This window comes from Grampus griseus (assembly GCF_964374135.1).
Source record: "Grampus griseus genome assembly, chromosome: 17".
Taxonomy (NCBI): domain Eukaryota; kingdom Metazoa; phylum Chordata; class Mammalia; order Artiodactyla; family Delphinidae; genus Grampus; species Grampus griseus.
Genome location: NC_139011.1, coordinates 966,765 through 993,460, shown reverse-complemented (window position 1 = coordinate 993,460; position 26,696 = coordinate 966,765). Strand labels below are relative to the sequence as shown.

The window sequence follows — 26,696 nt, the reverse complement described above, 5'->3', positions numbered from 1 at the left end:
TTCCTGAGTTGTGTCCTTTATAATAAACCGGTAACTCACCAGTAACTGTTAAGTACAGTGTTTCCTTGAGTTCTGAGCTGTTCTAGCGTATTACTCAAGCCCAAGGGTGGGGTCGTGGGAACCTCCAATCCACAGCTGGTCGAGCAGCACAGGTGCCAGCCTGGCCTTGTGATTGGCACCTGAGGTGGGGGCGGTCTCGTGGGACTGAGCCCTTCACGGGCAGGGTCTGCGCTAACTCCGGGTGGTCAGTGTCAGAACTAAATTGTAGGACACCCAGTTGATGTGCAGAGAGGTGGAGACTGGTTGGTGTGAGGAACCGCCCTACATTTGGTGTTGGAAGCGTTGCTGTGAGAAATAGAGAACAGAAGTTTCTGTTTAACAGCAGGTGGACAGACATGTCCTGATGGTGCGATGGTCACCAGCGGGCCACTACCACACATGGCCAGCAGCCGTTCTTGGAGGCTGGATGTCTGACCCAACCAACGTTAAATATTCTGGCTTTCACCCCTGTGCCAACGGCATCATTCGGAGCCTGAGACCCACAGTGCAGAGAACCAACCCCACCCCCAACTTTCAGGACTTGAGCCAAGAGCCTCCCCACAACTTTGGCCGGTTGGGTTGGGTTTTCGGTTCCTTGCAATTGAGGGTTCTGACTGATAGCTCGTCCCACGGGGACGACCGTGTGACTGTCCTGTCTGACCGTTCATGACACTGGCTGTGTGTACTAAGCATATATACTGAACAATCTGAGGCCCGCGGCACCCCTCATTCACCTGTGCTGGGGTCTCCCACGGTCTCTCCTTCCTGGGCCCCCAGCAGGTCCGAGCCCCAGGGCTCCTTTCCTTGCTCCAGCTGGGAGATCAGATCTGGTTTGGATCCTGGAACTCCTGCCCGAGGGGAAATGGGTGAACTGAAGCGCTACGGCACCCTTGGCTTCCCGCCCCAGGGGTAGCGTGGGACTGGGGTTTAGCTGGACCCAGGATGCAGGCTTAGAAACAGGGGGTCTCCCCAGGAGGCTGAGGGGGACAGCAAGCAGGGAAGGGATGTGGGTGCAGCCGAGGTCCACAGCTGTGGGAGAAGTGGGCACTCTAGTCACCCAGCAGCAAAGTGCTGGGAAAGGCCCTGCCCCGGGGATGGGTCCAGAAACCCCACCTGTCCCCTGGGCCTGGGAGCAGAATGTCCTGGCTCTGGTCCTGGAGTCACAGCCAGCCTGACCCCTCTGGGATCCCACCTGTGCTCTGAGTGTGGGCTGGGAGTGGGGAAGAGGGAAGGCGTGGGGCTGAGACACCTCACCCAGGGAGGCCAGGTTCCTCTAAGTCTCCAGCATCACGTCTCTATACAGGGCCCTCTGCCCCGGGTCCAGACGTGCCCCTCCTTCCTGTGTGAAGTGCACAGCCATGTCCCTAAAGGTCAGCAGGCGCTGAAACAACACTGGTGCTGCCCGTGGGGTCACCACCTCAGGACGGGGTGGGGGAATTCAAGGTGGGGGAGGCAGAAGGCTCACTAGCAGGCGTGTGGGACCCCTGGATCCCGTCCCAGGTACCCTGCCTGCCAGGGGACCCCTAATGACAACCCTCAACCCAACATGTCCAGCTGGCCCTACTTCTCTCCACCCTCCATCCCCCAACCTGCTCCCTACAGTCTTCCTTGGTGAGTGTCCCTCCCCAGCCGCAGGGAGGCCCCGGGAGAAAAAAGGGGAGGGACGAGGGACGCCCCAGTGAGTTCCCTCCTCCTGGAGAGGACCTGGGACTCAGGTTCCCAGGTGCGGCGGGCTCCGCGGAAAGATCTTCCGGGTCGCAAGGAGCCCAGGTCCGGGGGGCAGGCGCCCTCACCTGGGGCCCGGCGGCCGGGGAGCTGCCCACCAAGCCGGCTTCCGGTCCCTCCGAGGCGAGGGCAGAGGGCTGCGGAGAGGAGAGCCGGCAGGGGAGGGCGGCGGGCCCGGGGGGTCCGGACCGAGCCCCGGCCCTTCCGCGGCGTCAGCTACGAGGCCGGCCGGGACAGGTGCCTCCCGGGGACGCCGACGCTCTGCGTTGACGTGAGGACCCGGGCGCGCGGGTCAATCCATAATAAAGCAGGGAGCTGGATGGGCGCCGCGCGGGCAAGCGGGATAAGCCCACCCACCACCACTCCACCCGGCCTGCCTGGGGCGAGGCTACAGCTCCCGGGCTCCGCGGTTCAGCGGGGTCGGAGCGGCGCCGCGCCGGACTCACCGCCGAAGCCCAAAGCCCGAATCGGGCCGCCCCAGCCCGCGCACGGTGAGCGGGCCGGCTCCCGCCCGGCTCCTCCCCCTCTTTGTCTCTGCAGGCCCGCCCCGCCCCGCCCTCGGACGGGTTCTCAGGCCCCGCCTCCTCCAGGCCCCTTTCCTCCTCCCGGGTTGCTCCACAGGCACCATTCCCTGCAGCCCCTCCGCGCGTGCGCGCCCAGGCCCCGCCTCCTTCGGTTACTTGCTCTGGCTCACCTGGGACGCTTGCAGAAGGCACAGGTTTCGGGCCTTTGCCGAGGGAGTTCTGGTTCCGTGGATCTGAATGAACTTGGGAATCAACTTGAGACTCTTTCTAAGGCAGACTTAGGAACCTGTTCCGGACCCTCCTGTTCCTAGGACAGTCCGCATCCCCTCCACCGCCTGGCGGGTGCCGCCCTGGGCTGCGACCTCGGAGGGCCTGATAGTCACACACAGGCACCTCTGTCTCCCAGGATCTGGGCTTGGCATTGACACAGCTCTGTGTGTTTTGTTTTTTTTTTAATTAATTTATTTATTTATTTTTGGCTGCATTGGGTCTTCGTTGCTGCACACGGGCTTTCTCTAGTTGCGGAGAGCGGGGGCTACTCTTCGTTTCGGTGCGGGGACTTCTCATGGCGGTGGCTTCTCTTTCCTGCCCAGCATGGGCTCTAGGTGCGCGGGCTTCAGTTATTGTGGCTAGCGGGCTCAGTAGTTGTGGCTTGCGGGCTATAAAGCACAGGCTCAGTAAGTTGTAGCGCACGGGCTTAGTTGTTCTGCAGCATGTGAACCCGTGTCCCCTGCATTGGTAGACGGATTCTTAACCACTGCGCCACCAGGGAAGTCCCACAACTCTGTCTTTAAAAAAAAAAAAAGCGATTGGTCCAGATACCAGGAAGGTTTGTGGTTGTGACCAACTGGTGTTGGAAAAGTACTGCTTCCAGGTACAAGGAGGATTGGAGCAGTGGAGGTGCTGCTTAGGTGAGAGGAAATACAAATGAGTTACTTAGATCCTTGGCGCGCAACTGATCCAGCATAAGGAAGCGACAGTTGGTAGTAGTGAGGACCATCCCTACTCTTGCTTCTCTTCTGTAGCAATCACGCTGCGGGGACAGAATAGACCCCACAAAAAAATTGGTTGTGATGTGGACTTATGATGCCACACACCAAGAAGGTATGAAAAGATTTACTACTTACATAAGGAGGCTTTTCTGGGGACAGCAGGGCAGCCCTCCGAAAATGGCTTGAGAAAGCAAGCAAAGAAGACTAGATAATGAGAGCAGTGTTTGTGTCTTTAGGATTCGGGGGGCATCGGCTGGGCAGAGCCTTGAGGGAATTTTCTGGGGCGATGGTGATGCTCCTTACGTACATCGGGGTTTGAGTGACACAAGGGTCTGCATATGTCAAAGTTCACGCAAGGGTACACATAAGACGTGCATTTCACTGTATAAATTTTACCTAAAAATGTCTCCTCTAACTATATTGAACTCTAGTTAGTTAGTGATCTGCATGCTGAACTATTTAGGAGTGAATTTTACTAATGTCTGCAACTTACTTTGAAATGCACCAAAAAATAAGATGAGTGGGTAGACAGAATAGGTAGGCAGATGAATAGAATAAATGCATGATAAAGAAATATAGCAAGGCAGTAACAGTAGAAACGGGATGCGGGGTACATGAGTGGTCACTGTACAATTTTTTAAAATAGTTATAATTAAATATGGACATTTTTCACTTATATAATTTTTACAATTTATTTATTTTATTTTTGGCTGAGTTGGGTCTTTGTTGCTGCGTGCGGGCTTTCTCTAGTTGCGGTGAGCGGGGGCTACTCTTCGTTGCAGTGCGTGGGCTTCTCATTGCAGTGGCTTCTCTTGTTGCAGAGCATGGGCTCTAGTAGGCACGCGGGCTTCAGAGGTTGTGGCGCACAGGCTCAGTAGTTGTGGCGCATGGGCTTAGTTGCTCCATGGCATGTGGGATCTTCGCGGACCAGGGATCGAACCTGTGTCCCCTGCATTGGCAGGTGGATACTTAACCACTGCACCACCAGGGAAGCCCTATATAATTTTTTATTGTACATCTTTATACTCATTAAGTATAACTTATGGGTCTTTTTGTTTGTTTTGGGTTTTTTTGTTTGTTTTTGTTTTTGTTTGCGGTACGCGGACCTCTCACTGTTGTGGCGTCTGCCGTTGCGGAGCACAGGCTCCGGACGCACAGGCTCAGCGGCCATGGCTCACGGGCCCAGCCGCTCCGCAGCGTGTGGGATCTTCCCAGACCGGGGCACGAACCCGTGTCCCCTGCATCGGCAGGTGCTCTCAACCACTGCGCCACCAGTGAAGCCCTATGTTTTGTTTTTTTAACTTCAACTTTTTATTTTGAAATAATTTTAGACTCACAAGAATTTGCAAAGTACTACAGAGAGGTCCCATGTTCTTTTCATTCAGCTTTTCCAAAAAACAACCATCTTACATTGTCAAAACCAGGAAACTGAGGATGGTATTAACTCATGTACAGACCTTAACCGGTTTCATCAGTTTTGCACGCACTCTTTATTTGGGGAGGGGGTGTGTAGTTTTTTGAAATTTTGTCACATGTATGGTTTCTTGTAACCACCACCATAATCAGGACACAGCCCTGCTCCATCACCACAAAGAAACGCCCTTACGGTGCTTCTGCATAGTCACACCTCCCCACAACTCTAACTCCTGGGAACCAGCCTGGTTCTACGATGTCATCACCGCACGAGTGTCGTATAACTGGAACCATACAGTATGCAGCGTTTTGAGACTGGCTTTTGCACTCAGTATAATGCCCTGTAATCCGCCCACGTTGCATCAAAAGTTTGTTCCTTTTGGTTGCAGAGTTGTTTCCCACGGTGTGGATGGACCTGGGTTTGTTTGTTCATTCACCTGTTGAAAGACAGTTGGCAGCTGTGAATAAAGCTGCTATGAACATTCAGGTGCAGGCTTTTGTGTGAACATACCTTTTTTTATTTTTGTAGGATAAATACCCAATAAATGCAATTGCTGGGTCATGTGGCAAGTATATGATTAACTTCACAATAAACTGCCTAACTCTTTTCTAGAATTCTTTTTTATGTTCCCACCAGCAACGTAGGAGTGATCCACTCCCTTACCAGCATTTAGTGTTGTCACTATTTGTATTTAATTTTAGCCATTCTGAGAGATGTGTTCTGATAGATATTTCATTATGGGTTTAACTTGCATTTCCCTTTATGGCTAATGATGTTGAGTATCTTTTAATGTGCTTATTTGCCATCTGTATATATATATTTTGGTGAACTGTGTGTTCAAATCTTTTATCCATTTTCTGATTGAATTATTTGTTTTCTTACTATTTAGAGAATTCTTCATATATTCCAGATACAAATACATTGTCAGATATGTGATTTGCAAATATTTTCTCCCAGTCTGCAGTTTGCCTTTTCATCCCCTTAAGAGAATTTTAAAAATATATATTTATTTATTTATTTTGGCTGTGCCGGGTCTTAGCTGCGGCATGTGTGATCTTTAGTTGCGGCATGTGGACTTCTTAGTTGTGGCAATGCAGGATTGAACCTGGGCCCCCTGCGTTAGGAGCGTGGAGTCTTACCCACTGGACCACCAAGGAAGTCCCCTCTTAAGAGAATTTTTTGAAGACCACAAAGATCTGTGGGTTGTGCAGGGGAAGTTGAGCAGTGGAGGCACTTAGCTATGAAAAAAGATAAATTAACTAATGGGTCAGATCTTTCTTGCTGTTCTTCCCGTTCCAATCTATGATTCCAGCAGTACTCAGGAATTAGTGCAGTACTTGCAATAGTGGCTGAGAAATATTTTGTAATATTAATTCACACTTCTCTTGAATTCGCATATAGGTTGGTCTAGATGAAACACTCATTTAACTTAAGGAAAGGACTGAAAAAAAGAAACTTACCATTTTAGGCATTGATTTAAAAAATTACCGAGGGCAAGTAGGTGCTACTGGCACTGACATAGTTAGAGACGGTAAAGCTGTGTAGAAGTCAGGCTTTTGGCAAAAAATCTAGAAGCATTTTTTTCTGTTATGTGTCATGTCACTGGGAGACCTGACCTCAGTTGTGCTGATCATGATAACATTCTCTGGAACAATCAAAAGATTATATGCAAGATTTTCTGGATTCGCCCAAAGATGAAACATCTTGGAAAAACATGTCACATATGACCTTGTAGCTGCCCTTGGACATGTGATGGGAATGCTAAGTGCTTTAAAGAAAGTAGATTTAATTTAGATTCTAGAAGAACCTAAAATGTTAAGCAAAACAACGTAACGTTCTCAAAGAGCAAATCTTGGTCTTGAGTAGAAAATGAAATTTCTCTTGACTTTGCGCCACCCACAGGTATTTGAGAGGGACTGCTGCTTATTAATAATGCTGACAAAAGTTTAACAACAAAAAAATACAAGTTTGGCTGTTTTACTTTACTTTTCTTTTTTTAAACAATTGATGAGCTGACATTGATACGTTATTATTAATTGAAGTCTCCATTGAATTGCTTTTGTACCTTTGTCAAAAGTCCTCTGGGCATATCTGTGTGGGATATGTGCCTGGTTCTTTATTCTGATCCATAGACCTAGGTGTCTATCCCCCCACCAATGCCACACTGTCCTGATTACAGCAGCAATACTGTAGGTCTTAATATCAGGTGGTGGTCCTTCCATTTTATTCTTCTTTTTCAAGAATTTTTAAGCTGTTCTAGGGCCTGTCCTGTCCATATACATGTTAGAATAAGCTTATCTGTGTCTACTAAAATTCTTTCTGTAATTTCGATAGGAATTGCATTAAACCTTTAGATTAATTCGGGGAAAATTAACAGTTTTACTATGTTGAGTCTTCCAGTCCATGAATACGATGATGTCTCCATTTATTTAGTTCTTCTTTGATCTCTTTCATCAGCATCTTTTTTTTTTTTTGGCTGTACGCGGGCCTCACTGTTGTGGCCTCTTCCGTTGCGGAGCACAGGCTCCGGACGCCCAGGCTCAGCGGCCATGGCTCACGGGCCCAGCCGCTCCGCGGCACGTGGGATCCTCCCGGACCGGGGCATGAACCCGCGTCCCCTGCATCGGCAGGCGGACTCCCAACCACTGCGCCACCAGGGAAGCCCTCATCATCATCTTTTAATTTGCAGCATACAGATCTTGTCCATGTTTTGTTAGGAGACATCCTTCTCCCTCTCAGGCCTCCTCCTCCAAGAAGCTTTCCCTGCTGTGCAGAGAGGTGTGTGTGTACTCCCGGTGGCGGCCAGGAGCACTTCCTCAGGGCCCAGGGCCCCTCTTTGGCACTGCTTATTGTAATGACCCCCTTGCTTGCTCCTTGCATCTCACCCCCTGACAGAGCTGGTGCTTGTGAATACTGCCCTTCCCCAGGTCCAGCTGGATTGTGTTTTGCTCGGCTTTGGGTTTGGAAATTGGAGGCATGCTCTTCCACCCGGGGGTGGGGGGCGGGAATCAGCGGGATTTCCCGCGACTGTCCCCAGCGGCCATTCCTGCTCCCGCAGGACCAAACGCACGGCCGGGGCAGGAGCGTGGCCCTCGAGGCGGTCGGCCTGGCCACCCACTAGCTGTGTGACCTCGAGGAAGTGACCTGGCTTCTCCAGCTTCAGTCCCTGGTCCGTAGAAGGAAGATGTTGGAGGACATTCCTCGTGGGCTTGGAGTGAGCCTCTGCGCGAAGGCTCGGGAAGCGCTGCCCGCCACGGGAAGGAGGCGGAAACCCTCGGCGGCCCGCGCCACACCAGGCCTCGCCTCTGTGAGGAGCGGCCCCCGGCCCGTGCCCGAAGGTGCCCTGGGGCCCGGGGCCGCTGGGCGCCGGGAGCTCCGCCTGGTTCTCAACGCCAGCATTTACAGCTCCCGGGAGACACAACCCCTGTCAGCCATTCACACTTGGCGGGCAGGCGGCGCTCAAGGCTGCGGGGCCGCGAGAGATGCCGTCCTGCTCTGCCCCTGCCCGGCTCCCTGCCGGGCTCCCTGCAGCCCGCGGCCGGCCGGAGGTCCGTACCACCGAGAGACCGGCTGGTCTCTGCGCGGCTAGAGCGGCACCGGAAGCTCCCCGGGCGGGGCCTCGGGCCGATTTCCGGCCGCACCGTGCGGGCGGCCGTGCGGGCTTTGTCAGCAGGCCAGCGGGGCGGGCGGCCAGCGGTCCGCGTGCGGGGCGCGCGCCGTCCTCTCGCCGCTGGGCGCCGGGTGAGTGGCGCGTTCCGGGCCGCGGGCGGGGGCGGGGGCGGCAGGGTCCTCCGATCGGGCGGACGGGCGGGCTGAGCGCGGTCGGCCCGCACGGGGGTCCCGGAGCCTGGGCCACGGTGAGCCCGGCTCCTGGCAGCCGTCACGGCCGCCCCCGCTGGGCTGCAGTCCGGCCCGGGGCCCGCAGCTTCTCTCCCTAAGGAACGTCGTGTGGGTGAATACCCGGTTCCACTCTCTTGGTTCCTTTCTCTGGCTCCAGGGGTCACACACCCAAGCCGTAGAGCCTCCAGCTTCAGCGTCTGTGTCGCAGTTCTCAAGCCCACCAGCCCTTCCGAGGTGGCCTGGCGCGGGGTGGGGGGCACAGGTGCGGCTAGTACTACTGTTTTGCTCTAAGCCTGCCTCCTCTCCCAGGAGTCCAAGGGAGCTCTCCAAATGATGCTGGGGAGGTGGCCGGGGCCTCGAGCCTCTTTGTGCTGGAGGAGATGCAGAGCCGGCACCTCTGCCCTGGCGGGGGTAGAAGTGATGAACAGGATCCCCTCCAGCCCTGGTCCCGAAGGAGAACTCCCAGGTGGGGAGAGGTGATGGGCTGCGCTGTCCCAGCTCTCCCCTGAAGGCTCCCTTTCTAGAGTCGTATCTGAACCCGGTGGCCGTCTCTGCTGATGTCCTGGACGTCTTACCCCCTCATGCAGTGGCTGCATGGTGGTCATGGGATCTTCAGGGCCTGAGTAGCATGCCTGTGGTTTCCCAGGAATGTTAGCTGGAGGCCAGTTTGAACTCAGGCAGTTTGTCTGTAGAGCTCATCACGCTGCAGTAGCCTCTCTGCAGCACATCCTTTCCCCGAGTTCCAGCCCCAGTGAATGATAGAAATGTCTTTTGCCCACCTAGGGTCTGAGAGATGCCAATCTAACCGAGTCTTCAGGCGATACCTTGCTCCTGTCCACAGAGGTGGGACTTTTTGTAGATGTAACATTGTAACGGTATCTGAATAATGGTGATAACTGCAGCATCCCTCTTTTGGAGAATACAAAGAGAAATGAGTGGGGAGGGGGTCTCTGTACTTTCACAAGCCAACTTGGTGGCTCCAGCCCTTCCTGGAGTGATGGTGATGGATTCCTGACTCTCCTGGAAAGGTCCTGGGGACGATGCAAGGCTGAGCTGAGAAGGCCCAGACCACATTCACAAGCCAGTGATGGAAGGGGTGCTCAGGGAAGCAGCTGACCCAGAAACAGGGCGAGGCCTTGAACCAGGTCAAGGAGCTGTCAGGCATGTCCAGTGCTGCCTCGGGTTGTGGAAGATGACTGTTGAAAGGGCATTGAACTGGTCAGGAAAGGAGACCATTGGCATCGTTGGGCAGAGCCTTGGGAGCAAAAACCAAATGGCCATGGGGTGTGGTGGGAGGAGGAGATAGCAGCTAGCAGCTGGCTCAGCCTTAAACGAGTCACCTCCCTAAACCTCATGGATGGTTGTGAGGAAAGAAGAAAAGCACACGCCAGGCACTCGGTCCCCAACACGGCTGCAGTGGCAGAAGCTCGGGTTGATGACAGTGGCGGCTGCAGGGCAGCACAGAGGTGCAGATTCTCCTGGAGCTCTAGTCCGTGTCTTCCTCGTGTGTCTTTTTACTCTTTTTCCCATTATTCCCAAGGGTGAAGCTTTGCAAACCTTCCTGCTTCCTTTCTTTAGGCTGTAAGCAGCAGACAGCGACCTTGGCCAGCTTGTAAGCCCAAGGCTGTAACGCCCTTCCACCAGTGCAGACAGCTTCTAGTGCCTGCAGCGGGCACTGCCCCCTCACCATCTCTGAGCCCCTCTGGGCTGCTCACAGGCTCCACTCCCAGGCTAAGCTTCCACTTCATTCGCAGCACTGAGGCTTGCCCCATCTCTCAGCATCAACTGTGTATTTAGACAGTTTCATGTTATATTTTGTCCAGCAAATTTTATATGTTATAACAGAAGAGTGGGCCACGTTAGCCTTGGATGTTACGGAACCGATGTCTGGCGTATTTTTACTTCCTTTGTTCATTTCATTCAGGTTTCTTTAAATGAAAGACTATCAATTTAATTTTGCTTGAATTCACAGAAGAAAAAGGAGCTAAGCAGAAACTGAAAGATTGCTGAATTTAAGATAAATGTTTATTCAAAGCAAGGTATATTTAATTTTTAAAACTTCCTCTAAAGTTAAAAAAAGTTATGAAAATCATGAAAAGGCATACATTTTTAAAGCTATATTCTTGTAAGTATATGCAAGCCTGTTTTCAGATGGTATAACAGTCATTTTGAACAAAAAAATCAGAAAATATCACCTCCAAAACAAAAAACCAAGTCTTCCCCCTCCCCCCCCCCCTTTTTTTTTTTTTTGCAGTACACGGGCCTCTCACTGTTGTGGCCTCTCCCGTTGCGGAGCACAGGCTCCGGATGCACAGGCTCAGCAGCCATGGCTCACGGGCCCAGCCGCTCCGCGGCACGTGGGATCTTCCCAGACCGGGGCACGAACCCGTGTCCCCTACATCGGCAGGCAGACTCTCAACCACTGAGCCTCCAGGGAAGCCCTAAGCTTACTTTTATAATACTAATCCCAGCTGATCTAAGCAAAATATCCTGTAAAAGTGACATCATAGTTGGGAAGGGAAAAAAATCTTCAACAGCGGGAAATGGGCAGTGGAGGTAGACAGGCCTGGCTCTGAACCTGAGCTCTGCCGCTTCACAGCCTTGGGTAACTGACTTTCTCAGCCTCTGTGAAGTAGAGTAAAGAATAGAGGTAACAGCTGCCTCACAAGGTTTGGAGGTGTCCCTGAGACCATGCAGGCCCGTTCAGCACTGCCTGGTTGGGGTTTGAGGGGCCCTCGTCAGTAGCACCCCTCCTGCCCTCCCAGGTCTGCGCCAGTGAGGCCCATGAAGAGCGAGAGGTCACCTCACTGTTGGTCGAAGCCTAGGTTGGAGTGACATTGGACTTCTCAGGCGAGTGCTGGTTAGACACTGTCCTGCCTGCTGGACACCTTGTCCAAGAGGTTGGGTGCTGCATGCCTAGTTATTCTCTCAAACCTTTCATTTGGCTAACTCCTTCCACCTGTCTGGGGAAGAGAAGCGGGCAGAATATGTCAGGGAGCATCCTTCCTCGTGACACCAGAGGCACAGGGATGGGCTGCCTGCGGCGCCTGATGTGTACTAGGGCCTCTGAGCGCCTGTGCTGGCGACGCTGCTGCTCAGAACGCCAGGTGCCTCTGTGTGAATGAACTTGAAGAGTGCCAGAAAGTGTTGCAGGTGGATGGGTATAGTGTGATCCCATGTTTGTATCTGAAAATCTTGTGTACCTAAGTAAATGTATTATTGTTTTTGTTTAATCAGAGGTCTGGATGAATGTGTATAAACTGAACAGCTAACAGTGGTTCTCTGTTGGATTGCTGGGGGTTATCATAGTCTATATTTTATGTTTACCCCTTGAAATATTTTTACAATGTGTATCTTATGTTTTTAATCGCTGAGAATTAACAAGATATAAAAGTGAAGTAAAACAGGATATGAGACTGAGGAGTGTGGTCCTGATTTCATAATACATTGGTGCAGAAAAGCACTAGAGGAAAAATGTCCCTGTGTAATCTGAGTGGTGGGGTTAAGGGTAATTTTATTGTTATTTTTTAAGTTTTTCTTGAATAGCATAGTTTACCTTCATACCTTGAAAAAATAACTAGTTAAAAGTAATTTTTATAAGCAGAAAATATTTTAAACCAAGTTAGTGGGCCTTTAACTCGGAAGAACATTCTCAGCGAACGTCGCCAGGCAGTGGTCGTAAATGCTGTGTCACAGGGCACCCCGAGAGGGCTGCTGCTCCCGGAAGCTGTGTTGCAAATCTCACACAGAGAGGAATGCCTCGCGTAGACTTGTGCTCAGCTTCTCATCCTCATTGCCAGCTCTTGGTGTGCGGGTTCAGTTTCTCTATCATCACAGGGAACGTTGCATCTGAATAGTCACGTTGTCTAATAGCCGTATTTAAGCATGGGTTCATTTTGCTGTAACAGAGATTCAAAAATAGTGTTTCCAACAGGAAACTTGGTTTCTCGTGTTCCATCTCACAGGCAGGTGGGTGGCTCTGCCCCTCCAGCGCCGTGGAGCCTACCATACGTCACTTCAGGTGGGCGAGAGGGTGGGAGACGGGTGGCATGCGCACATCCCTTCCATTCCTGTCTCACAGCTGGAATCAGTCACAGGGTCACACCTCACTTCAGGGAACTTCAGGAAATGAAGTCATTCACTGCTGTGTGTCCACTAAAATTTCTGGAGGGGTTTCAATCACTCAGAGGAAGCAGGGACGCCGGGCAGTGTGTCTCTGCCACAGTTTACCCCATCGGCCACCCTGGGTCCCACACCGGGTCATGCTCAGTTACTGCTTCCCGCCCAGAGCCAGGATCTCTGTGTGTGGCCTTCTCCCGGCACCAGGGCCTCTTCACGTGGTCACAGTCTAAACTCAGACAAGTCCCGGCCTCCCCAAATGCTGTCTCCTCACCCACCACATAGATGCCCCCACTCAGGAAGGGGAAGAACCCCAAACCCACAGCAGTCGCTGGTCCACAGCGGCTGCAGTTCCCAGTGGAGTCTGCAAGGGCGGCCTGAACTGGTGGCCACTGAAGCGAAGGAGTCCCAGGACCCAGCGGAAATGAGCACCTCTGTCGACCAGAAGACAAGCACAGGACCAGTTATGGCAGCTCTGTCCCCAAGCCCGAGCTGCCAGCCCCTCGGTGTTGGTGGATAGGAGAGAGGAAGGCGCGCGGCGGTGTGTTCACGCAGTGGAGGCCGCACACCGTGAGGTCTGTGCCACACAAGTGGCCTCCCCAGTGCGGCGCTCAGCGTCAGCAGACACATGGTGGGGGCATGACAGCGCCCGGGAGGTAATTAGATAGTGTGGAACGTTCTAAAACCTTAGGGGTATTCTAAAAAGCACTGAATTGTGCACTTTAAAATGGTGAATTTTATGGTGTGTGAATTCTGTCTCCATAAAAAGTGGGTACATGTTGAATAAAAAGCAGACACAAAACATAACTGTATGATTCCATTTAATTGAAATAGAAAACATGCAGAATTCATCTATAATAATAGAGATGGTTCCCCTTGGAGGGGGAACCTCTGGGCTATGGAAGTGTTGGTGGTTAGGCAGGTGTACGCCAGGAGTTCATCGAGATGTGTGCACTTGATGCGAGCTGCCCCTCGCGAAGAAAAAAGAACAGCCTGTTGGGAAGAAGCCCTGCGGCCCTAGAGCTCGTGTTACCTGGTTACACCGCTTTCCTGCCCCCGGGCTGCTCCCCTCTGCTTGGCTGTGCCCTCAGGGGCACGTCCTTATCCTTGGCAGCCACGTTGGAAATGGGTTTTGGAGGGCATCGCTTTGTGGGGCTGCATAGCAACTGGTCTGCTTCCCACTGGTGCAGATTTGGGGTGAGAGGTGATCATGCAGGGTCGTCTTGGACGGAGCTCCTGGGAAGTGGGCGCAGCTGGGGGGCACGATCGGGGATGCACCTGTGAGGAAGGAGGGATCGGGCAGTGGGTTTGAAACAGGCCCAGGCACATCCCAGTGGAGCTTTGGGGCTGGGTGACCCTTCCGAGTTGCCCCAGGTGGAGACTGGGGTGCTCTGCGCTCTGTCGTGGGCTGGGCCCCAGCTGGGGTGTGGCAGGCAGGGTCCTGAGATGGCCCCGACTGTGCACCCCTCCCGGCTGCCAGGGAGGGCTCTGGCGGTCAGTTGACATAAGGTAGTCGGGAAGCCCTCGGAAAGCAGGCTTTCTGCAGCTGGTCACAGAGGAGAATCAGAGAGGGCGTCTGAGCTGCTCCTGCCTGGAAGGTGCGGGTGCTCCCGAGGGGCCACCAGCTGGTGATCGGGGACAGTTCCACAAGCGCAGGGGACCACCTTCTGCCAACAACCTGAGCGTGTGGAAATACGTTTTCCCAGAGCTTCCAGAAGAGATCTCAGCCTGGCTGACACCTTGTGCGACCCTTCTCAGGGGCCCCAGTCGTACCAGGCTGGGCTTCCGACCTACGGCCCTGTGAGATGGGAGCTGGGTCCCTTTTCTGTTGGAAGTCTGAGGTGAACTGTTACATAGTGATGGATGGCTCGCCACGGAGAGGGCGTGACTGCAACGGAGCTCAGCTCCGGGTGCGGGTGCGAGAATTCCAGAGCTGGAGAAGGGAGCTGGGCACAGCGTCCCAGAGACCATGGGAGGTTAAATAAGCACAGGCTTTTCCAAAGCAAACACACCTGTGGAGCGAGGCCCACGTGCAGGTCACCAGAACCCTGAGGCCTCCCTGCACCCCGTGCCAACCACGGTCTTCTCCCTAGAGACCATCGTTGACTCGAGTCTCCCACCACGGTTGGTTTTGTGTGGTTCTGAACTTTGTGTGAATAGGATCATACGCTATGAACTCTGGCTCACCGTTACATCCGTGAGGTTCACCTGCGCTTTTGTGGGGGGCAGGTCTTTTCATTGCTATGCATTCCTCCCTTGTTGGAGGACTCCTCAGTTTACCCTTTCTTCTGTTGATGGATATTTTGGTGATATGAACAGGGCTGTGGTGAACATTCCAACCCCAGACTTCTGCAGGGCGGGGCCGGGGGTGCACAGGTGGACGTCTTTACCTTGGATTCGATCAAAGACATTTAACCCTGGAAGGAGGGAGGGTGTGGTGTGGGCGCAAACACAGGTAGGTTGGTAAATGTGGGAGAAAGTGGGCATTCTCGTCTCATTGCTTCTGTTTGCTCACTGAAGGAAGATGCAAGGTCGTCGTCCCTGAGAGGAAGGACGGCGTGTTGGACATTTGAGAGGAGAGGAGAAACCAGGAGATGATCTTACAGGGGAGTTGGCCGAGTGTAGAAATTGCCGGCAGCTCTCAGGGTCCGTTAGGCAACTGGTTATAAATGTAGAGAGAACTGAGTCGGCAGGGGTGCAGACACCGATCAGGAAGGAAGCTGAATTTTACTCAAGTTGGGGTTTTCCCGCACAAGTATGATAGAGGAGGGGAAGGGCAGGGGAGTTAGGATTAATATGCAAGAGAATGAGTGTAATATATACCCCAAATGAATATAATCCCATCGACCATCTAGGCTGGGGAAGGAGGGGCAGCGCAGAGGTGGTTAAGAGCAATCCATCTGTGTTTCTTTGGAATATGTCTTGATTTTTGAGTGGAGTCCAAGCCACATCCCTGCCCATCTGCCATCGGCCAGTCTGTCCCCTGGAGTTGGTGTTAGCGGTGGGGCCCAAAGAGGCCTTCGCCAGCGGAGAGGCCAGCGGGGTGAGCCGAGCACGGTGCTGGGCCGGGAGTGTGGGCAGAGGGAACGTTTTCCTCTCTCCCACTCCTTGGATATGCGTTTTGCTACCCGCCCGCCCGCTCCAGCAGATTCCCGTCTGTTAAGAAAGGGGAAAGATAACCGTACTCTCTTTGATTGCAGACTGACGGGTGACTAGAAGGTGACTCCAGAGCCTGCATTTCTGAGCATGGAGATCTGCAGAGGCCAGTGTCCGAAGCCTCACAGTGATGGAGGTCGCTGCCCCTGCGCCTGGCGGGGGCCCTGAACCCAGATTAGGGGGGCTGTTGGGAAACCTGGACGGGCAGAGCCTGCGGAGCTGCCCCTCCCAGGAGGGAGGTTTCCAGCAGGTGACAGTTACCCACTGGAAGATCCAAACAGGAGAGGCAGCGCAGGTGGGCAGTCAGTCAGGAGGAAGCCCCGTCCTGAGCTCAAACCTCCTCCTGCTTCAGAGAGAGCTGATCGAAGGGGAGGCCCACCAGCGCGAGGCTTGCGGAAGCTTCCCATTTAATTCGGACCTGGTCAGACATCAGGTTTCTCAGGCTGGGGAGAAGTCTCACAGACGTGACGAGTGTGGGAGGGGCTTCGGCCAGAGCTCCCACCTCGTGGAGCATCCACGCGCTCACGGCGGAGACAGACTCTACGTGTGTAACGCGTGTGGGAAAGACTTCGTTCTCTACGCGGATCTTGTGGAGCATCAGAAAGCGCACGCGGGAGAAAGGCCCTTCAAGTGCGCTCAGTGTGGGAAGGCGTTCTGTCACAGCTCAGACCTGATCCGCCACCAGCGCGTGCACACCCGGGAGCGACCTTTCGAGTGCAAGGAATGCGGGAAAGGCTTCAGTCAGAGCTCGCTGCTCATCCGGCACCAGAGGATCCACACTGGGGAGAGGCCCTACGAGTGCAACGAGTGCGGCAAGGCCTTCATCCGGAGCTCCAGCCTCATCCGGCATTACCAGGTCCACACGGAGGTGAGGCAGTACGAGTGTGAGGAGTGCAGGAAGGCCTTCCGCCACCGCTCGGACCTCATCGAGCACCAGAGGATCCACACCGGGGAGAGGCCCTACGAGTGCAACGAGTGCGGCAAGGCCTTCATCCGGAGCTCGAAGCTCATCCAGCACCAGAGGATCCACACTGGAGAGAGGCCTTACGTGTGCAACGAGTGCGGGAAGCGTTTCAGCCAGACGTCGAACTTCACTCAGCATCAGAGGATCCACACTGGAGAGAAGCTCTATGAATGTAACGAGTGCGGGAAAGCGTTCTTTCTGAGTTCGTACCTTATTCGACACCAGAAGATCCACACTGGAGAGAGGGTGTATGAGTGTAAGGAATGTGGGAAAGCTTTTCTCCAGAAAGCCCATCTCACTGAGCATCAGAAGATCCACACTGGGGACAGGCCCTTTGCGTGTAAGGACTGTGGGAAAGCCTTCATTCAGAGCTCCAAGCTCCTCCTACACCAGGTGATTCACACTGGAGAGAAGCCCTATGTATGTAGTTACTGTGGGAAAGGCTTTATTCAGAGGTCAAACTTCCTTCAGCACCAGAAAATTCATGCTGAAGACAAACTCTATGAATGTAGTCAGTATAGGACAGAGTTCACCTCAACTCCAAACTTTAAAGGCAGCCAAGAGGTTCACCAAGAGGGACTCCCCTTGAGTCAGACCCCCATACATTTGGGTGAGAAGTATGTAGGTCAGGGGGAGCACACAGACTTGTAACTGTTCTCCAACTCACTGAGTGATAGTCGAAGCGAGTGGTGTGAGCCCTAAGTCATGCGGCTTTGGACGTGTCACCATTTCCCAGAGTCACCGGCAGGGCCGCCTCTGGAGTGGGCTGCCACCTCCCACTTGGCTGCCCAGCCGGCCCGCTGTCTTCCTCCTCCGTTGGGAGCACGTGCCCGCGGGAGAGCCACGTGACTGGACAGCTGACTTGGAGCTGGACCAGCCTGGGGGGAGGAGCTCGGCCTCGGGAGAAGGTTCTTCTGTTTCATTGCACAATTACAATTCACCCCAGAGTTAAATCCCTTCTAAAGTAGAATTATGTACCTAATCGTATCACTTTAAAAGAGTATTCCTTAGCATTTTTTTCTTTTTTTCTTTTTTTTTTTTGCGGTATGCGGGCCTCTCACTGTTGTGACCTCTCCCTGTTGCGGAGCACAGGCTCCGGACACGCAGGCTCGGCGGCCATGGCTCACGGGCCCAGCCGCTCCGCGGCATGTGGGATCCTCCCGGACCGGGGCACGAGGCCGCGTCCCCTGCATCGGCAGGCGGACTCTCAACCACTGCGCCACCAGGGAAGCCCCTCCTTAGCATATTTTGATCTGTCAGAAAGGCAAGTTGGAGAAACATCCTTTCTTATCTAAAACCACAAATTGGTTCCCTGTCGTCCTTAGGATAAGTTCCAATCTCCCCATCCTGCATCCGAAGGCCTTTTGCTTCCTGCGGCCTCTTCTCCCGCCGGTTAACTCCCTGCCGCACCGTTGGCACTGCGGCAGCACTAACTGCTGGACGTCCCCACTTACCCAGGCCGCTCCTGCCTCCTTGCCTCTGTCCTGGTTGGAATGCCCCCTCTCCTCACCCGGCTGACTCGGCTCAGCCCGCTACCCCTCTGCTTCCGTTCCTCGGTGGTCCTTCACCTCTGTTGCTGCGCTTACTCTGATACGTCAAAATCGTGTTTCAGATCCTCTCTCTTTCCTTGTTACAGTGTTAACTCGTGGAGCACAGTGAGTGTATCTGATAGATTTATGTGTCCCTGGCGTCTAGAGCAAGGCAGTACAAAGCACACCCCCGTCCTTGTGTACTTGGCTTGTCCTCTCTATACTGCTCTTTAAAATGTTTTCGGATGCTCTTTTTGCTGTTGCTGTTTTGTGTAATCTGCTGGTCTGTCGGAAATACCTCCTCTCGGCCCTGCTGGCGTCTTCGGCTCATACTGCGTTCAGCACTTGCAGGCAGGAGCCAGAGTGAGATGGTGCCCCTTGTGTTTTTGCCTTCACGGCTTGTCCATGACTGTCCACTTGCTCTGGGGGAGGCTTGTCCTCAGTCAGTCATCCGTGTATCTTTCTGATTCATTCAAAGGGCACACAGTCCTGGTGCACTACATGACTTTTCCCGTCTCAGCCATTCCATGATTGAGCCAACGTCTTCTCCTTTCCCTGCTCTCTGACTCACTTTGTCATTGATTTGAAAATGTAATTATCTAAAAGGACCAGTGCTAAATACTGGGAAACCGAGAAGAATGAGACACTATCTGTCCTGAAGTCGTCCAGTGTCTGATGGCGGAGGCAGGAAGGTCATGGTATGCTGAGTTAAGTGTTGAAAGAGAAGTGTGTTCCCAGTTGTGCAGGAGCATAGGTAAGGAGGTGACTAATTTGGCATGGGGCAACTGGGACGGCTTCACAGAGGAGGTGACAGCAAACTGGTCCACAGAGATAAGTAGACATTTTGTCAGCTAGAGCAGAGGATGATCTGGGAGGGAATCTGGGGAAACGGCAGGACTGGTGGATCCCTCTCTGGGTACGGCTGTTCGAAAGCAGGCCAGTTTTATTACACAGCAGAACTGTTAGTTGTTCCCTCTGAATTGCTTTTATCTGAACATTAACAAAACCAGTTTTGAAATGCTGTGATAATGGATTGCCCATGAGGGTATATCTTGAGTTCTTAAACTCCAGCAACCCTAGAAGCCTTGAGGGGGTAAATAATTCAAAAAGAGCATACAGTGCTCCATCTTTTGGAAAACTCACCATGACTGGAGATGTTTCAAATGGTATAGAAGCAGATATTACCAGCCCATTTTAACCAACTTTGTTTGGTTGAGGTCCAGTTGCCATACAGTAAAACACCTATTTTAAGTGTACAGAATTCTGACAAATCCATACGCCTGTGTAACCATCATCATGATCAAGGATAACATTTCTGTCACCCCAAAATGTTCCCTTTTGTCCTTTCCCAGTTAATCCCACCTCAGGCCCAAGTAACCACTTCCTGTTAGTGTGGATTCGTTACGCCTGTTCCGGGACTTCCTGTTAGTGTGGATTCGTTATGCCTGGTCCAGGACTTCATGTAAATGGATTCATATGGCATGTAATCCTGTGTAATCCAAACGTCTTTCACTTCGGCATGTTTTAAAGACTCAGCTGGGTAGTTCTGTGTTTCCATAGCTCTTTTTCTTTGTGAGTAGTGTTCCATTGTATGCGTAAGCATCATTTATTATTCATTCATCTGTTGATGGAAATTTGGGTTTCCAGCTTTGGCTGTTATGAATAAAACTGCTATGAGCATTTCCGTAAAAGTATTTATTTGGACGTGCCTCTTTATTTCACTTGGGTAAATGCCTAGGAATTTAATTGCTGGATTATAAGATACGTGAATTTTCACTTCATGAGAAATTGCCGAAAAGTTCTTCATCGTGATTGTAGACTTTTACACTCCTGCCCTGCCAGGGTTCCACTGGTCCACATCCTTACCAACGTGTGGTGTTGTCACGGTTCCAAACCCTCATCCGCTCCAGTGGCACAGAGCGATGCCTCTTTATGCTTCTAATTTATATTCGCCTGCTGAATGATGATGCTGAGCGTCTGTATCATTTTTTGTGATGTGTCTGTTCACATCTTTTGCCCATTTTAAAATTGGGTGGTTTGTCTTATTTACTTATGAGAGTCTTTTTTATATTCTAGGTCAAAGTCTCTTCCCAAACATGTATTTATTTATTTAGCTATGGCCGCACCCCACAGCTTGTGGGATCTTAGTTCCCCGACCAGGGATTGAACCCGGGCCCTCAGCAGTGAAAGCGCTGAGTCCTAACCACTGGACCGCCAGGGAATTCCCCCAAACATATATTTATTATGAATACTTCCTTTTTTTTTTTTTTTTTTTTTTGCGGTACGCGGGCCTCTCACCGTCGTGGCCTCTCCCGTTGCGGAGCACAGGCTCCGGACGCGCAGGCTCAGCGGCCATGGCTCACGGGCCCAGCCACTCCGCGGCATGTGGGATCTTCCCAGACCGGGGCACGACCCGTGTCCCCTGCATCGGCAGGCAGACTCTCAACCACTGTGCCACCAGGGAAGCCCATAAATACTTCCTTTTAGTCTTGGGCTTACCTATTTTTTTTTTTTTGACTTAAGAGACTTAAAATGATTTGGAGTGATTTATAGCATATAAAGTGGTATTTAGTCTTTAGTGGAGAAAGTTGCTAGTCACCTGTAAGAAAAAGAAGCATTGTGGGCATTCCTAAGACAAATGAAATAAAATCTCATCAATTTGGGCTATAACCAGGCTTCTCACCAATAACTGTATTAATTTTTCCAGTATTCAGACATACCCTAAAATATAAAAGAGGATGTCTGCTTCTAAATCACATCCAGTGTGAACTTGCATAAATGCAAAGCATACATAGAGTTCTTATAACTCCACAGGCACCTGAAAGTTTTAACCAGCCTTTGTGCTCACTTCATATTACATGAAGAATAATGGAAATACAGGGAACACTTCAAATATAAATATTTTACAAATCCTTACTATGTGGTCGTCTTAGTCTTGTAATACTCCACTCTGGTGGCCTTCGTTTTTGCTTGTAAAATTAAGTTTAAGTAGCACATTAACCTTTCCCCTCAAATATGCCTTTTGATGTTCATTAGTACACCAAAAAGAAAGAAATTAACAACCAAATAACAGATTAAGATGCTGCAAGGGAAGAGATAAATGAGTTACAATTCCTTAGGTGTAAAAATATGTTGTTTCAAATTCAGAATAATTTAATAACTTTGTTATTTCATATGTGTCTGGAAATGGGACAGATACATGTCCTGATCCTGTCACATGAGGTAGAGTTCCAGCCAGCATTCGGTACAACGTTCCAAGATAGGGTTAAAGTGACATTCCTGTTTCCCTTGAGACCATTTCCGTCGTCAAAGAAAAAATATTTTTTTTTCATATCTTTCAAAAACGTGACGTCTTCTACGTTTTTCAGCGTGATGCGCGAGACTTGCTCTGGTCTTTGAAGGCGGCGGTGATGAAGCAGCCGAAGGCCGGCAGCGAGTTCCTGGCTTACCTTTTAATTTTCTTAATGATGTCTTTTGAAGATCAGATTAAAATTTTTTTGATTAAGTCTAATTTACCAAAAATTTTTATATTTTACGCTTTTTGATTTCCGTCTTGGTTTTTTTTTTTATTTTTATTTATTTTATTTTTATTTATTTTTTATTTTTTTTTCCGTCTTGGTTTCTTAAAAGACTTTTCCAGTTGTCATTGCCAGTGTGTAGAAATACATTTGATTTTTGTTAATTGACCTTGTATCCAGCAACCTAGATGAATTCACTTATTGGTTCCAGTAGCTTTTTTCTAGATTCTTCAGCATTTTCTATGTAGATAATCAAAGAATTTTACTTCTGCCTTTCTAGTTTGTATAGACTTTGCTCCTTTTTCTTGCTTTATTGCTGGGCATCTTATACAATTTTCTTTAGAAGTGAGAGGACGTCTTGTCTTCTTTTGATATCATGGTAGCATTGCTCTCAAAGAGTTGTGAATTAGTCTCCCCACATCTATTTTCTGAAGTTGTTTGTGTAACGACATTATTTCTTCCTTAGACCTTTGATACATTTCACCAGTGAAACCCTGGGGAGTTCTTTGTGGGAAAATTACAACTTCAATTTCTGTAATAGATAAAGCACTACTCAGATTTTTCTATTTCTTCTTGTGCCAATTTGGTAACTTGTATCTTTCAAGGAATTACTTATTTCATCTAACATAACTGAGGCGTTGGCATAGGTTGTTGAAACATTTCATTGCTTTTGTGCACTGTACTTTACATTCTATCTTAATGAGTTGTATTTAAAATATCTCCGCTTTTCTTCCTGGTATTGGTGGTTTGTGTCTTCCTTCTGCTTTTCTGATCAGTCTAGCTACAGATTTACCAAGGTTATTAGTCCTTTCAAAGGAGCAGCTTTCGTTTTCCTTGATTTTCTCTATAGTTTGTTTTCTATTTCACTGAAATAGAACCATTTTATTTCTTTCCTTCTACTTTGAGCTAGATTCCCTTCCCTTTTCTAGTTTATTAAAGTGGAAGTCTGGTTCTTAGTTTTAGACCTTACTTCTTTTCTGATGTAAACATTTAAAGCCAGTAATTTTCCTCTAAACATTGCTTTAGCTGCATTCCACAGACTGACGTATTGTGTTTTCATTATTATTCCTGCGGCCCGGGAGTGGCCCCGTCGCCCTCCACCACCGAGACGAACTCCTAGAGGGGCGGAAGCCCAGCTTCCGGCGGCTGGAGAAGCACTTCCGCTGGGAAGTTTCCTTCTCGCTCGCGGGCCGCGGCTCTTCCAGATCCCGTCCTCGCGGAGGTCTGGTTAGGCTTACCTATAGGGGCCCACCTGTCGGTCAGCGTGCGCGCGCCCGCCCGCCTCAGGTCCCTCCCGGCGCGTCCTCCGCCTCGGGCCCGTTTCCTCTTCCAGCTGCGCCCTCCCCGGGCGGCCCCGTCCGTGGTCGTGGGCGCCCTCCACGTTTGCGAGTCCAGCCTGGACCGCTCCGGTGGGAGCCAGACACTGTGCCCAGCTGCCGGCTTAGTATGAAAAACACCCCGCTCGGGGCTCCTCCGCAGGTGGGAGCCGCGTCCTCCAGCCCCAGACCATCACGCAAAGTGACTGGCGTTCTAGCTCCGTGGTGACCTTGAGTCTTTCCCGCCTGTCTCCGTTCCCACCCTCCACGTCTACCTCCCGGCCCCTTTCATCTCGCCCCTCGACCTCCTAAGTGGTCGGTGGTCGTCTCCCTGTCTCCCCGACCCGGTCTTGTCCTGCCGCCTTCTGATTGGCTCACCGCAGTGTGTGTGGGGGGGTCTTTCTGAAGTGCACGGGTCACAGAGGTGTGGTATTAGACCGTCCCTGCCCTTTCATGTATAGCCATGGCCCAGGGTGCCTTGGGTACTCCAGCCCTTGCCCACTTCTCTGGCCGTATTGAAACGTTATACAAGCCCCTGTGTCCTTCTCTTTTGAAGTGAAAGGCTGGCTCAAGAGTTAATGATTGGGAAATGTGAAAATGTAGAAACAAAGAACAGCTGTTGGGCTGGGGCGCTGGTGACAACTTAGACTATAAATCTGCCACATAGCAGAATCGCCGAACTCCCAGTTCCCTGAAAGATAGCGATAAAGGCCTGACGCGCGTTCCTAAGTTGTATTCACAGGAAGCCAACCCACCAGATGAAAACTGCTGATTGCAAGAACAGACCCTAGACTGCTTGAAACCAGAAGGTTGATGATGCTTGAAACTTCACCTTGATGCCAACCAATCCAAGAATTATGCACGAGCTGATCACACACCCTGCAGCCCCTCTCTCACACTGCTCTTAAGACCCCTTCCCTGAGAACCATCAGAGAGTTCAGGTCTTTTGAGCATGAGCTGCCCATTCTCATTGCTTGGTGCCTGCAGTAAGTGCTGTACTTTCCTTCCCCACAGCCCAGTGTCAGTAGATTGGCTTTACTGTGCACAGGCGAACCGACCCAAGTCTGGTTCGGTAGCAGTATCTCATAGAGTTCTCCCCCTTACTGTCTGCTTTCCAGCCGGCCAACTCCAGCCCATTTATAGTCCATAGTGGATGCCCAGTGCAGGGAGCTCTTCTTATTTATCGCTGTGATCATTATTAGTGGGTGGAGGAGCTCAGGCTCTCATGCTAAGCACTGCCCATGGCACCTGTGCCCAGTGCACCTGTTCATGTGTTTATAGGCCATGTATATCTTTTTTTTTTTTTTTTCTTTTTGCGGTACGCGGGCCTCTCCCGTTGCGGAGCACAGGCTCCGGACGCGCAGGCTCAGCGGCCATGGCTCACGGGCCCAGCCGCTCCGCGGCATGTGGAATCTTCCCGGACCAGGGCACGAACCCGTCTCCCCTGCATCGGCAGGCGGACTCTCAACCACTGCACCACCAGGGAAGCCCGGCCATGTATACCTTTTGGTGGAAGAGTCCAAATATTCTTTCCTATTTTGAGTTTCATTTTTCTTTTTCTTACTGGTTTGTGAGAGTTCTAGTTCTGGATACGAGTCTTTTGTCAGATATATATATATTGGAAATATTTTCTCCCAGTCCGTGGCTTGCCTTTTTATTTCTTAACTGTCTTTTGATAAGCAGAGACTTTTAATTTTGAAAAAGTCCAATTTATGAATTAAAAAATTTTAAGGTGAGTGCTTTTGGGGTCCCACCAATGAAATCTCTGCTACCCCAAGGTTATGAAAATATTCTTCAATTTTTTTCTTCTAGAAACTTTATAGTTTCAGCGTTCACATTTAGGCCCAAGATCGACCTTGAATTAGTTTGGGGTATGGTGTTAGGGAGGGTGTGTTAAGGTTAATTTTTCCCCTTATTGTTCTGGCACCATTAATTGAAAAAAAATAACAACTTTTACCCTTTGAATTACATTGATGCCCTTGTCATAAAACACTTAACTGTATGTGTGGGTCTGTTTCTGCAGTCTCTGCTGTTCCATTGATCTATATCTATGCTTTTGCCAGTACTACACTGCCTTAATTACTGTAGTTAGTCTTAGAATCAAGGAGTGTAAGTCTTCCAACTTTGTTCTTCAAGGTGGGTGATTTGAGGTCATTTGCTTTTCCATATAACTTTTATTATCACCCTGTCTGTTTCTACAAACAAAACCCCAAAACAACTGCTGTGATTTTGCTTGGAGTGGTGTTGAATTTCTAGATCAGTTTAGGGAGAATTGACAACTTAATACCCATAAACAGGGGATATCGCTCAATTTATTTCCAACTTAATTTGCTCAGCATTGTTTTGTAATTCTGAGAGTAGAAGACTTGTACATCCTTTGTTAAATATATTCCTAGGTCGGATGTGTGGTTTTTTCCCACACCACCAAGCAGCTAACTGAATTATGACCGTCTCCACCTGGAGGTAATATCAGATCCCACAAGTTAAGGGCTCAGTCCAACAGGACTGCCCCTCTCCCCACACTTCAGACACCAGTCTCAAGTCCAGGCTGCCACCAGTGATTCTGACTGACTGGCTATAGATCTGCAGGTTCCCACAGCCTCTGCCTTGGGTTTGACCTGTTTGCTAGAGCAGTTCACAGAACTCAGAGAAACATTTTACTTACTGGATCACTGGTTCATGATAAAAGAATAAGGCTCAGGAACAGCAGGGGGAAGTTGCTTAGGAAAAGTATGGGGAAAGGGCCCGGAGCTTCCAAGGCCTCTCTAAACACTGCTCTCTTCTCACATCTCCACGTGTTCACCAACCTGGAAGCTCTCTGAATCTTTCCAGCCCTGGAGTCCCTCACTCCCGGGAATGGAGAGCAAACCAACCTTGTGTTTTGGGCATAAACTTGGTCATGACACAGAGCTCTTTCAGTAAATTGCTGTACTGGGCTTCCTAATGTTTTGTTAAGCATTTCTGTGTCTGCTTATGAGAGACACTGGCCTGTAAGCTTCTTGTCTTATGATGTCTTTCTCAGGTTTTTGTGTCGAGGCTTTGCTGGCTTCATGACACAGGCTGGAAAAGGTTTGCTCTTTGTCATTCTACAGACTTCTGAGGTTGGTATAGGCTTCTTTAAGGATTTGGTAGGGTTGACTAGTGAATCAGCTGGGTCTGGTGTTTTCTCTGTGACAGGGGTTTTTTCTGTTTTTTGTAAGTTTCATAACTTTGTGTTTATAAGGGAATTTGTCCATTTCATCTCAGTTGCAGAACTTGTTGGCATAGGGTTGGTCATAGTGGAAGTAACGGTACTTTTCACATCTGTAGGATCTATAGTGTGACCTTGTTCTTTCATCCCTGATGTGGGGAACTAGGCATCTTCATCCAGCTGGCCCCTTTCTCTGGGCGTCTTGGGAACTGTCCTCTTCTGCATCTCGGGGCTCTGCACTTCACCCAGGAAAGACACAGGCACTCACTGTGGCCGGAGACTTTGGGATCCTGAGGAGGGTGGTTCTGAACAAACCTGGGGGCAGAAGTAGGGTCTGAGCAGACCACGTCGGCACGGTTTAGGGGAGCTT

At 50.8% G+C, this 26,696-nt stretch overlaps 1 protein-coding gene across 1 annotated transcript; it reads left to right on the top strand.

Moving 5' to 3' along the window:
• Positions 1–8,320: 8,320 nt before the first annotated feature.
• ZNF623 (zinc finger protein 623) lies at positions 8,321–19,975 on the top strand. Its single transcript, XM_082675119.1, has 2 exons — positions 8,321–8,435; positions 15,854–19,975. The coding sequence occupies exon 2, from the start codon at positions 15,940–15,942 to the stop codon at positions 17,422–17,424; it is 1,485 nt and encodes a 494-aa protein (XP_082531245.1). The 5' UTR covers positions 8,321–8,435; positions 15,854–15,939; the 3' UTR covers positions 17,425–19,975.
• The last annotated feature ends 6,721 nt before the right edge of the window (positions 19,976–26,696 follow it).